The sequence below is a fragment of the Rhinopithecus bieti genome, unplaced genomic scaffold, assembly GCF_001698545.2.
Source record: "Rhinopithecus bieti isolate Rb0 unplaced genomic scaffold, ASM169854v2 scaffold_115, whole genome shotgun sequence".
Classification (NCBI taxonomy): Eukaryota; Metazoa; Chordata; class Mammalia; order Primates; family Cercopithecidae; genus Rhinopithecus; species Rhinopithecus bieti.
Window position 1 is genome coordinate 2,406,401 of NW_016803181.1, and position 13,466 is coordinate 2,419,866.

Below are 13,466 nucleotides of genomic sequence, written 5' to 3' on the forward strand. Positions count from 1 at the left end.
CCATTGACATTTTTCACAGAATTAGAAAAAAATGATTTTAAAATTCAGGTGGAACCAAAACAGAGCCCTAATAACCAAGACAATCCTTAGCAAAAAGAACAAAGCTAGAGGCATCACACTACCTGACTTCAAACTATACTACAAGGCTACAGTAACCAAAACAGCATGGTACTAGTACAAAAACAGACACATAGACCAATGAAATAGAATAGAAAACTCAGAAATAAGACTGCTTGCCTACAGCCATCTGATCTTTAACAAACCTGACAAAAACAAACAATGGAGAAAGGACTCCCTATTCAATAAATGGTGCTGGGAAAACTGGCTACCATATGCAGAAAATTGAAACTGGACTGCTTCCTTACATAATATACAAAAATTAACTCAAGATGGATTATAGACTTAAATGTAAAACCCAAAACTGTTAAAACCCTAGAAGAAAATATAGGCAATACCGTGGACATAGGCATGGGCAAAGATTTCATGACGAAAATGCCAAAAGCAATTGCAACAAAAGCAAAAATTGACAAATGGGATCTAGTTAAACTAAAGAGCTTCTGCACAGGAAAATAAACTATCATAAGAGTGAGCAGACAACCTACAGAATAGGAGATAATTTTTGAAAACTCTATGTCTGACAAAGATCTAACACCCAGAGTCTACAAGGAACTTAAACAAATTTACAAGAAAAAACCAACCTCATTAAAAAGTGGGCAAAGAACATGAACAGACACTTCTCAAAAGAAAACATACATATAGCCAACAAACATACGAAAAAAAGTTCAACATTACTGATCATTAGAGAAATGCAAATCAAAGCAACAATGAAATACCATCTCATACCGATCAGAATTGCTGTTACTTAAAAGTCAAACAACAACAGATACTGGTGAGGTCGCAGAGAAAAAGGCATGCTTTTACACTGTTGATGGGTGTATAAATTTGTTCAACCATTGTGGAAGAAGTGTGGCAATTCCTCAGAAACCTAGAGGCAGAAATACCATTTGATACAGCAATGTCAATACTGGGTATATACCCAAAGGAATATAAATCATTCTATCATAGAGATACATGCACACAAATATCATTGCAGCACTGTTCACAATAGCAAAGACATGGAATCAACCTAAGTGCCATCAATGATAGACTGAATAAAGAATATGTGATGCATATACATATTGCAGGGACATGGGTGGTATTGGAAGCCATTTTCCTCAGCCAACTAACCCAAGAACAGAAACCCAAACACTGCATGTTCTCACTTATAAGTGGGAGATGAATGATGAGAACACATGGACACATGCAGGGGAACAACACACACTGGAGCTTGTCAGTGGGGGTGAGGTAGTGGGAGGGAGAGCATCAGGAAGAATAGCTAATAGCTGCTGGACTTAATACCTGGGTGATGGGATGATCTGTGCAGCAAACCATCATGGAACACATTTACCTATGTAACAAACCTGCACATCCTGCACATGTACCCCTGAACTTTAAAAGTTGAAGAAAAAAAATCTAAAGATGAGGCTATGTCCTGTATTTCTGTGGCATTCTTGTTTCAAAATATTTTCTGTTATTTCATTGTCCTTTAACCTTCCTTGTGAGNAACTAACCCAAGAACAGAAACCCAAACACTGCATGTTCTCACTTATAAGTGGGAGATGAATGATGAGAACACATGGACACATGCAGGGGAACAACACACACTGGAGCTTGTCAGTGGGGTGAGGTAGTGGGAGGGAGAGCATCAGGAAGAATAGCTAATAGCTGCTGGACTTAATACCTGGGTGATGGGATGATCTGTGCAGCAAACCATCATGGAACACATTTACCTATGTAACAAACCTGCACATCCTGCACATGTACCCCTGAACTTTAAAAGTTGAAGAAAAAAAATCTAAAGATGAGGCTATGTCCTGTATTTCTGTGGCATTCTTGTTTCAAAATATTTTCTGTTATTTCATTGTCCTTTAACCTTCCTTGTGAGATAAAAAGAGGAATTATGATCACATTTTAGAGCAAGCCAGGCATGGTGGTGGGTGCCTGTAGTCCTAGCTACTTGGGAGGCGAAGGTGGGAGGAACCATTGAGCCCAGGAGTTGAAGACCAGCCTGAACAACATAGTGAGAATTCATCTTTGTACTAAAAAAAATTAGAGCTGTGGAAATGAGGCTCACAGAATTGGAATTACAAAGAAACTTTCAGGATTACAAATTTTGTTCTATAGTTTGAGTAAGATTACATGTCATGCCAAACAGTCAGTTCTCAGGCATCCTCTCTCTAAAGTTGCTCAGACAACATTAGGTCACTGAACCATCATGGGACCCTGATGAGCTTGATGTAGACAACTTTATTTTTTTCCTCTCACACATAGTTAGAAGGAATATTTTGATGAGCTGTGGGGAGAGATGGTAGGACACATTGGAGATGTCAAAACCTTGGTTCTACAGAAGTAGGTCGAGTTAATTTCAAGGATTTTGTTTACTAAGCAGAATATGCAAGCTTCAGGGCCAGAATGACTTGTTCAGTACTCTAAGAAACACAGACATGGCCTAACATATATCCAAACATTTGGATGACCCAAGCACAATGACCAATATTTGATATTTGCTTTTAAGGAAGTGATTAGTTCTCTTTTCTGAGAATTTATCTTGACTATATGTAATTTCTGATGATTGTTAACCTGGACTCTAAAGTCAATATAAATTACAAAATTAAAACCCAACCCAAGTTTAACCTTTTATCCTTGCTGCCACAAGACATCAAGCAGGCCAAGAGGATTGGTTCTCTGTATGAAATTGTTCTGTTTCTTTCAGACCTTTACATGTGTGCTGGTGGGTTCACAATGTTAAATATGAACAGACACTGAAACTCTGTCATAAAGAAGCAATAGCTTTCTATGTTTTAACTCTCAGGCCAACTCTGACTAGATGATGACAGATGGTGGGTGCTCTGTGTTGTGAGAGATTAGGGACCATGTCGAGATCATGAGGAAAGAGTAATGTGATTGCAGGAGATGGAAGAGGTGGTGTATGTGCCCTATACTGGCCTCTTTCTATAGAGCATACCCTCAATTAAAGTTGCTTCTTGCCTCCATTCTGAGTTCTCTTAGGTCTTCGGCTAGTTTTTTAAGAGCCTGTTATTTGTATGGCTGAATGAGAAGAAAGTAGATTGTTCCTTAGAGTCTAGTTTGTTTGTTTAGGGTTGGAATGCTCTGTAATTATAGCTGGTACTGCTCTTGGAAAATGCACATGGCAAGACTGGGTATACATTTGGTGCCTTAGAGTTTGCTGGAGATGTCTTTGAAAGGCAATGACAACTGTGAGGAGCTGAAGAGAGAGTGGAGTGTTTACCTCATTATTTTGCCTGGTATGCTCTTTTTCCACAGAGTTCATGCTCACAAGTTTTGATCTATGAAGATAAGAGCCAGGACAGAAATTGAACAAAGTGCACTAAAATATTCATACTACACCATGGTTATTTTAAAAAAGCTTTATATTCTAAATCTGTACTGTCCAATATTGTAACTACTGGCTTCCTATAGCTATTTAAATTAATTAAAGTTAAAATTCATTTCCTCAGTTGAGTATATCTTTTATATACTGAATTGCCATATGTAGTTAGTTTTACCTACTAACTAGCACAGAAAATTCTGCTGGGCAACCTGTTCTAGAATCTTGGCTTAACAGTCAAGCCATAAACCAATGTTCAGCAGGGATCTTGAGTGACTTGAAGGTGTCCTTTAGGAGCAAGGACTGACAAGTCCTAGGACCCTGGCCCCTAGACCACAGTTTGTATTTGGCCTATATAGAAGCTATATGCAGTTTTGATCTCTTGTTCTTGATCTACGGATTTAAAAATATTTCATAAATAGAAATACTTCTTGACTGCATTAAGATTTAACTTACAAAGGGGGTCAAGAAATGAAGATGAGGTTTTGGTAATTTCTCACCATTTAGACTCTTGACAAACTCAGTGTATTTTGAGAAGTGCTTTCCCTTTATAATTTCTAATTTTAAATGTTCGTAGTTCAATACAGTGTACAGTTCTGATTTATGTAATGTGGTAGCTGTAGTGTGAGTCTAGAGATTAGTTTCATGCCTATGCAATATGGTTGGGTGTCCATATATTTGGGGGAAGTGAGGATGATATTAATTAAAAGGCCTTTCTGTGATATATAAGGAATAGCCTGCTTATCAAGGTGACTGACCACCAACTCTTTTTAAAGTACATGTTTCTAAATATCAACCCACATAATAATGTGATAATGTGATAAACTTAGGAAGGGAGATGTGTTTCTGAGGTCTTTTTAGAAGGATGGGAGAATGACTGGAAGTTTTAAGTTGGTGTGATCTACTGGGGTCAACCAGATCACTAACAGAGGGCAAAGATATGTGACATCGGAACTCATTCAATTCCACATAGAAATTGGTCTGAGAACTGTTTGCTCTGACTCAGGCTGAGACGGAGTTTCTACCAAAACCAGGATGTTCCTTTGCCAAAGCTCACACTTCTCTCTCAAGGAACCGAGCCTCTAGTTCTTCTTCTATTTTCTTCAATGTTTCCTGGTACTTCTTCAAAGAGAAACAAAGGAAGCCCCAGTTACTACTTAGGAGGTTTTTAATTTTTCTAAGCATAATGAGCACTTGTTATTTTACATGATACCATGAATGCTTGGTATTTCCACTGCCACTTTCTCTGCTTTCATTAACCTCACCCCACCACTACTCTTGATCTCTCACTATGCCTTACCACCGGATAGGTTTCTGGGCATCATTGACATTATAAATAGCAGAAGTGTGAATTATTAACTTAACAGGACAGAGAGTGGGAGAGCAGGGCAGGAATTCCCAGGGAGACAAAGACAAATAGAGTGATATTGGTAGTGAGGTGGGGTGCTGATGACCTTAAAGTCTCCCAGTAGTGCCACCTTGAAGTGTTGAAATTGCTCTGGATAGTGTTCTTTGAAAATCCTGGTTCTATTTCATCCTGTACCTTAATAAACCCTTTGCTAGCCCTTTACCAAGAAACTCTACCTTTATGTAGAGGGCTTGATCTTCACAGAGTTGGGTCACAAATGCATACTCCTTCATTACCTGGGAAATCAAAATTTGGTTATAAATATATTTCAGTAAATTGCTATAAGAACACAAGCAGACTTGCTTCCTCCTGTGTCCCAGCTCCTAAATGTGGTTTTCTAATTATTCTAAATATGTTTTCTTTTTTGCTGTACAGATAAATGGATTTCCCTTTTCAAGGGTAAATGAGCTAAATGGGAGTTATTGGTCAAAGGTGGAATTTGGGGGCAGTTGGGAGAGGAATAGATAGATACTAATATTTGCAAGATACAAACTGTTGAGTGTATTCTGTAAAAAAACGTTGAAGAGAAGGTTACCTCAGGGATTGTGTTTATCTTCCTTTTTTTACCCCTCCCTAGCCCCATCATGGTCTTAGATCTGGAACCTTTATGTAAATCAATCATTTGAGAAATAGATTATCTGACCAAAGATCACATTTCCCTTTTCGGGGAGAAGTCACACTGAAGTTCCTGCTGTTACCTTGAGCAGCTCCTTCTCTTGGCGTGCATAGGAAGCTTCCAGCTGTTGTAACTTAACCTAAAGAAAGCAAAAGAGACTGCTAACTCGGCAAGGTGAAAGGTGTACAGGAATGGAATGCTGTCACCAAGGTGGTCTCACGCGCCATGAGGAGCCTCAGGGCCACGAATTCACACGTTTCCTGATGGAGGAGTTAAACCACCCAGCACCCTTTGCAGCTGCTTGGTAAACTTGCTCTTTTATACTCTTTATCTTTTAGTCTTCATCTGATGCTACCTTCACCCCTAAACTTCAGTTCTGAGCTTCCTACTCTTACTTAGCCATTTCTCTTAAAAACAATACCAGTTTTGAAAAACTTCACTCTTCCTTTTCCTTTAATATAGTCGGTCAGACTCTAAGGTGTTTGTTCACTCCTTTCTCCCTCCCTGTATGCCTTGCTCCCCCTTTTATTTCCTTCAATACTTGGAAAAAGACCATTCTACATCAGCTGCTATGCTGGAGTGAAGCATGTGTGTGTCGGGGGGCAGGGGGTAGTACTTAGGATACAGCAGTAGACAGGATGGACCAGCTCTCCACCCTTGCAGAGCTGGCATTCTAGTAGGAAGACAACAAATACATCTACATGATAATGGTATGTGCTATGAAGGAAACAAAAACATTAATGTTTAAAGATAGTGATGGTAGTGGTGGTGTGAGAGGTAGGTGGTTGGCAAAGGCCTCTCTGATGTGATGATACCTGAGCTAAAGCCTAAATGATAAATGCTAGCTAAATGGAGATCTGGAATAAATACGTTCTCTGTGAAGGGTATGGCGAGGGCCAACACTATGAGGTTATCACATATTTAGCTTGTATGAAACAGTTGTGTGACCAGAGCATAAGGAAAATTGGTAGGTAGGAGGCAAGGTGGGATAAGGTAGACAGGGGCTAGATTGTGTAGGGCCTTGTGGCTTCTAAAAGGATTTCGGTTCTTTGTTCTAATTGCAGTGAGAAGGCAGGAGAGGCTTGGAGCCTAAAGACACAATCTGATTAATGTTTTTAGAGAATAGCCTTTTCTGTGTCTGAAAAAAAAGATCGTTTGGGCGTGAGAGTAGAAGCAGGGAGACTGGTTGAGAGGTGACTCCTTTTGTCCAGGTAAGGGGTTATGGTGGCTTGCAAAAGGATAGTAGTAACAGAAGTGGTAGAGAGGAATGGATACATTTGGGAGATAATTTGGTGGAAGAGCAGACATGTCCATTCTTCCTTCCCTTTTTGGCTCTGCTGTTCCCACTTTCACCTCGCTGCCATTATTTCACATCCAGATTCTTCTGAGAGTTGCTTCACTCTTCAGTTAGTTACATCCAGGACCGGTTATCCAAATGTGCTAAGGGATATATAGTTTCAAGCCAATGGTGTGAGTCACAAAGGGTTGAATTAGACACTCCATTAAAGCTGCTGCACTGATGACTAGCATGTCAGAGGAACAGAAGCAAAAGAGATTCTGTACATTTCACAGAATTAGAGAGATCACCTGATAATTCAATAAAATACGTGGGCAAAGAGTGGTTCAAAGGATTAAACAATACTCTAGAACTCTTTAGGGCTAGCCAGCAAAATAATGGCCATTATTCTGACTAACACTAGACTCTATTCTCTGTTACCTGACATAGTGAGCACAGCCAGACTTAAAGTGTCACCACTCAATTCTGACTGGGCTTATTTTCTGGGAAAAATAAGTGATTTTGTAAGAAAATCAGTGTCCTGACCACTGGAATCATATGGCAAGTGCAGTCAGGGGTCTTTATAGCTCTTCCTAATTTGGGCTCCAATTTCTTCCAGATTTCTCTTTCCAGATAACTTACCTGAATGAGCACAGCCAAGCAAGCTTATTTGGTGGCTTTGGACTTCCTATTTTTGTGGTCATCAAAACTAAATTGGCCAGGAGAAGATAGGGGAGTAATTCTCCATATTTTCATTTTCTATTTATATTTTCTATGTATCCAAATCTTCAGAGGCTTCATACACACAACCAAGTGTAGGCTTTAGAGGGTAAAGAGAAGTTAGATAAGGCAAGGACAAAGATGTAATTCTAGAGAAGGTGTCAAAAAATTTTATCTGTTCTCTGAAGAAAAAGTCTCCACAACACAACATGTCCATGTTAGCAAAATGGCACTTGTACCCCCTGAATATATACAAAAAATTTTTCTCTTTCTCTTATCAAATAGGTTGTGGTTGGTCTCAGGTTCTTAGCTCTGAAACACAATTAGAGACATGCCAAGCAGAGTATGATGTGCTTAGCAGGTAGTGGTTACATTAAATACTTGAGTGACTAATTGAATCCTTTTCTAGATTGGAAACCATGACAGGGTACATAAATTGCCGAGCACTCAGTAGACTTACAAATCCTAGTTCTGCCTCTCTGAATTCATACATGCACCTCAGCAAGACTTTTAAATAATTATGTAAAACTTAAAGGAGAGAATATTTTATATACACAATTTCATTTAATCTTGAAACTGAGGCTAAGAGGGAGTAATTAAATTATCCAACTTCATACACCAATTTATGTGCTGTGGCTTTAAACTGGGGACTTTAACTGCCCCACATGTTACATATGCATTTGTGCCCTCCTCTTCCTAACAGAAGAGAGAACAATAAATAAGACTTAAGAGTGACATTCCTTACTAAGGGCAGAGAAGAATTCAGCACTCAGTGGCTCAAGCTTAAGCTTGATATGGGGGAAAACTACCAAGAATTTGTCACAACATTGACAATGATTTCCAACTTAACAGCTTGTTTCCTGGTTACATAGCCCAACCACATTTAGGATTGCTTTTTCATTTACCTTTGTCTCTTCTAGGGCTCCATCTGGACTGCTTTGTTCACAATTGGTTATCTTTTGTGATTTCCTTGTAAGCTATAGTTTCAAATAAAAAAATGTACTAAATTAAAAGGTGTAGAAGGCAAAGACTTTCTCTGGTGTGTGGAGATTAGTAACTATGGCCTTTATAAAACTTTCCAGGACATAGTCCTTTGGTAGATACTTGGTGACCTGTGGAAAACATCTTTGTTCTACCTCCATCTTCTTCTCACTAGTCTTGGCCACTGATGAGTGGCCTCTCAAGGCAGGAGTACTTTCCTTAACCCCTAATTCATGCTGGGTTATTCAGGGATACAGCCCTCTATAGTAGAGGGCTACTCTCTACTCATGGGTCAGAGTAGGGTAGTCATTGGAAGCCCACTGTATTCTGAGGAGGTATTGAGGTATTGGAAATGGCTAGGTAAGAAAAAGGAAATCCTTGGGGATTAAGTTAATTATTGTTGTTTAAAAGGTCTCTTTTGAAAGTAAAATTAACCTCTCACCACAAAGGTTCCAGTCAATGACTTCAACAGAGTATCTGTTGGAATCCATTTTCTGGCGAGAGAATGAAGAACCCATGAGATTACTAAATATTCCATCCATTCCTTTCCCCTCATACTTACAGAGAAAATCCATAACATTTAGGTCATGAACCTTGGCCTCAGGAGAGTGGATTAGAAAGTAGTATGCACTCCCCATACAGGCCTCTCTGACTTATGGGTTCCTCTATGATCACTTCCCCCCAGCCTTGCCTCTTTGATGAGTGGGGCTGTTGTGGGGGCACTGGAGAACACAAGAACCCCACCTCACCTTTTGTTGAAGTTCTGTTATACTGTGAACCAATGTCTTATTCTTCCTTTCCTGTGAGAGAGAAATAACAGTGTAAGTCTGCCTCTGTATTCCATCTATTCTTATTCAGTTGATTGCTGTCCATTTCACCCCAGCTATATTTTCCTGCAGCAACTTGACCTTATTTGCATAATGTCATGTGTATATTGAAATCAAACGACAGGTAAAATACAGGGATATAGATGCCCATCTGCAGGGCTTCCCAATTATTAAACATTGCCCAAGAAGCCAAACACATCCCCTTCCATGCATGACAAATTCTGTCATGACTTTTGAGGTGGCTACTCTTCATGTATAAAAAGGAGAGACAAGCTTATCTGATAATTGATGAAGGATGGAACGAGGAATGCAACCTATTAAACGGCTCTTCCCAACTTCTTGCTTACAAGTCTGGCTGTTTCTTCCTCCAGCTCCTGCAAGGCTCTTTCCCTTTCCATCGTGGTGCGGTTCTCCTTCTCCCACTCTTCATCTTCCACCAGGTCCCCTGTCTGAATGATCTCACTTTCCAGCCTGGACAACACAAGCACATGCCATGAAGACCCATGCTTGGCAGTTTCAGAACTGATAAAACACAGATATCCGATATAAGGGAACTTTAGGGACAGTGTACATGAATCTCAAGCTGAAAACTCTTCCTTACTGAATCCACAGGATCATGATCACTTCAGTATTATAAGAAGGAAGACCTGCCTGATTCCTAAGCCAAACACCCCAATGTTCTCTCAACTCCATCTTGTAGGAATCTATTTGAAACTTGCTGTGCATCAGTATTCAAGAGAAATGTCAAAGAATGAAGAAGTAACTTCCTACCACACAAGATAGAGATCTCTAGAACAAGCAGGAAAATTCGGTTTTGGTTTTGATCCTCCACCCCTTCTTTGGATTGGGACTTTCCCTCATGAAACCTTAATACTCACCTCTGAATCTTATCTTCTCTCTCTTGGATTTTGAGAAGAAGTTTCTGATTTGCTTCATCCATTCTCTGCATATCCCTTTCAAGGTCCGTGTTCAAACTGATAATGTTTCTTTTTGACTGAGCCAATCTTAAGATTTCCATTTTCTCCGACCTATAGACTCAGCCCCCAAAATGAACAAGGGCCAGTTATCTCAAGATCAATAATCATTGGGCCAAAAAGGATATTTAGAAGACATCTAGTTTATTAACCTTGCTCTCTCTGGGAGCATACCATTTTCATTCTTGAAAAATTACATTTCTTGATCATGCTCTACAACTGTTTCAATAATTCTCAGCTCAGTTAGCAAGGGTCTTTCCCAGGCTTTCTCCTCCAAAGTGCTCAATCTAATAGTGCACCTCCACTCTGGTTTCATGAGAAGCTTTGCTTCCTTAAATAACCCCTAGCATTGAAGAGAAATGCTTCTCTTGGAAATCTTTTCTTAAACTAGTCACAAAACCTGCTCATACAATACACATCTGTTGAACACTTTTATCTAAGCACCTGGCACATCACTTCTGGTTGGGCCTGGCATTCTGCAGAGCCACAAGGGGTTTCCACCAGCATGACAGGGCTTCAGTCTTTCCCTTCCTCCTCCCACCTCAACAACTCTCCCTCACTTGTCTGCTACGAAGTTTGAAATTTTTACCATGAGAGTCATTCCATTGAGCACACACACACATAGGCTCTAGGCATAGCTTTCAAAAATGAAACATCTTTTCTGAAGTAAATTTAAATGAAATAATGGTAACTCTAGAGTATTTTAGAAAGGGTACGTGGGAGGCTCTTGATATATTTTCTTTTCTTCTAATGTAAATTAATTCATTGGTTTTGTTTGAATTGATTAACCACAACTAGTGTAGTGAGGCACCAGGGCTTTTGTTTTAGATAGGAATGAAGGATAATATTGGAAAGTTAAGTCCTACCTTGGAAGGGCTTGCTTGGATGGGGGATTCACAGTAATCACTTCAGGAGGGTATGGCATGCTTGGGGTCGGGTGCGGAGGTGGGTGCATAACAGGAGTAGAAGGGGAGAAGAAGGCTGGAAGATGAGGGAAGGGGTCAATAGCAAACCTGTTTTACACCTTGGTCTCTGGATATGGCTTTGCATAATCATGACTACTTAATCCAGTTGATTTTTCTTGTGTCCTTCCATTGTAGATTCCCTAAAATGCCAACAGAGATGTATCTAATGAATTGGAAAAATGGGTTCATTTATCAAGAACAGAGTAACTGGGGAGGATTCCTAAAAAGTAGAAACCAAATTAAGTTAACTTGTTTTCTCCCTCTAATCCTCACATTTTAACCATGACAAAACTCAGCCCTTTGATTCTTCTGCCCGTGATCTGATTATACCCTAGTAAAGATACAGTCAGGATACAGAGATAATGCTGGAATATACATCCTATTACTAGACATAGTCAGAGATGGTTTATCAACATAAAACCCTGTGGAAGTTTATACAAGACAATATAAAGAAATAGAGGTAATCAATATTTAAATCTCTTTTTGCTCTAGGCCAGTTGCTTTCCATAAAGCACCATGGGCATGGATGTAGGTTTACAACTGCCCTGAAAAATAATCTTTGCTCTCTATCTTGGCGTATGCCAGAATTTCCAGATAATAAGATCTTTAGTATTAAAGAGGGCTCAGAAAACCAAGTACATGTAAATCATTTGTTTCTCTCTTCCCCTTAGTTTCTTTTTTTCCCCTTTATTTCTTCTACAAACTCTACCTCTCCCTTTTGGTGTATCTTGTCTCCCTGATCCTTCCCTAGTCAATTAGCTTCTGAGGAGTCTAATCTTTCTCCACTGGAACTATCCAGTAGAATCTCAGAACATTCTGAGAGGTCATGACTCTTCTTTTGACATAGGATGGGTGGGGCAACATGTCATAGTGGGGTGGGTGGCAATGGTTTCTCATCATTTGTGTAGAGTCTAGAGCCTAGATAAGTGTATGGATTTCATGGCCAAGTCTGCCCTAAGTAGCAGTAGGTTCAACAGATTTGATTTCTGGGTAATTTGAAGGGTCAGCCTCTATCTTTTATTTCTCTGGCAGATAAAGCTCTCTTCCTGCCCCAGTGTGACTAAAATGGAAAGTCTAGGTCCTTTGGCCAGCAGTCTAATTTCATCATATAGCCAACTAACTACTAACTACTCATTCATTCAACAAACAGTGAAACACTGAATAAGCACGATGTGTGTCTTCTAGACTCTGTTCTAAGCACTGGAGAGAAAGAGTGAACAAAGCAGCCAAAAGCCTTTGACCTCATGAAGTTTATATTCTAAGATGTGTATGTGTGTGTGTGTGTGTGTGTGTGTGTGTGTGTGTGCATGTGTGTGTGGGGGACTGGTAACACAATCAATAAAATAAATAAAACTAGTTTTACTTGACATGATAAAAGAGGAGACTGCTGAAACCATACCCCAAAGAGTTGAAGAAACCAGTGACTAACAGAAATTCTTGAGCTTGCAGAATAGCAGATAAGAAAATAAACAACTTGCAGAAATGCTGAAACTCCCTCTATTTGAGAGATTTTAAAACAAAAAACCTGGCTGAAATTGGTTGGAACCAATAAGGCCAACTGGAGTCTGTGCAGAACAAGCTTACTAATGTCACAGCTTGAGTTTCCACTGCATGTTTCATACTAATTTCCTCTAAATTTGCACATGGGACCCATAAGGAGGCATGAAGAGATAATTGTGCATGCCCGAGGACTTTTCAGACCTCCCCTTTTCTTCTACCAGTCATTTGCTAATTCCAGAATCCATTTCCTAAACCTTTTCTAATAAAGGAACTGCCTGAAAGCCAGCGCAAGTAGATAGATTTTAGTTGGATTCCTGTCTCCTTGTTGGTAGACTTACAGTAAAAAGCTTTTTATTTTTTTTAACCTCAAAAACCTTACGTCATAGTACTGGCTTCCAGCACATTGGGCAGTGAGCCTGTTTTGCTTGGGAACACTGCCGTGAGGAAACAGAAACAGGTGAAGGAGGTAAGAGTGAATGCAGTGTGTATATGCGTTTTGTGTATGGTGGGGAGGTTGTTGCAAGTATAACTAGGGTGGTGCAGAAAAAGCAACTGAGCATTCTCAGACCTGGAAGTGGTCTGCAGATGTGGTAAGAGGTTGGGTGGACAAGAGAAACCCTCCAGTTGTGCTGAGGTGGACACAGAGTCCAGCAGATCTAGGAGCATGAAGGGGAGGCATGAAAACCCAAACCTTTTCCTGTGATGCTTCCTGGGTACATAGCTTTTCCTTGTACCTGCCACCATCTTAGGA

The 13,466-nt window shown here is 39.8% G+C and overlaps 1 protein-coding gene across 2 annotated transcripts in view; it reads right to left on the reverse strand.

Annotated features, from left to right (window-relative positions):
- Nucleotides 1-12,017, reverse strand: part of TMCO5A (transmembrane and coiled-coil domains 5A) — a 34,890-nt gene extending 22,873 nt beyond the window's left edge. For both annotated transcript variants that reach the window (XM_017867840.1, XM_017867834.1), the window contains exons 1-10: nucleotides 11,925-12,017; nucleotides 11,264-11,355; nucleotides 10,155-10,304; nucleotides 9,624-9,747; nucleotides 9,199-9,249; nucleotides 8,374-8,445; nucleotides 5,555-5,611; nucleotides 5,033-5,092; nucleotides 4,506-4,570; nucleotides 3,350-3,407 (exon numbers count right to left, since the gene is read on the reverse strand). In XM_017867840.1, the coding sequence (XP_017723329.1) occupies nucleotides 3,350-3,407; nucleotides 4,506-4,570; nucleotides 5,033-5,092; nucleotides 5,555-5,611; nucleotides 8,374-8,445; nucleotides 9,199-9,249; nucleotides 9,624-9,747; nucleotides 10,155-10,294 (627 nt within the window). In that variant the 5' untranslated portion in view covers nucleotides 10,295-10,304; nucleotides 11,264-11,355; nucleotides 11,925-12,017. The remainder of the gene's footprint in view (nucleotides 1-3,349; nucleotides 3,408-4,505; nucleotides 4,571-5,032; nucleotides 5,093-5,554; nucleotides 5,612-8,373; nucleotides 8,446-9,198; nucleotides 9,250-9,623; nucleotides 9,748-10,154; nucleotides 10,305-11,263; nucleotides 11,356-11,924) is intronic.
- Nucleotides 12,018-13,466: the final 1,449 nt, after the last annotated feature.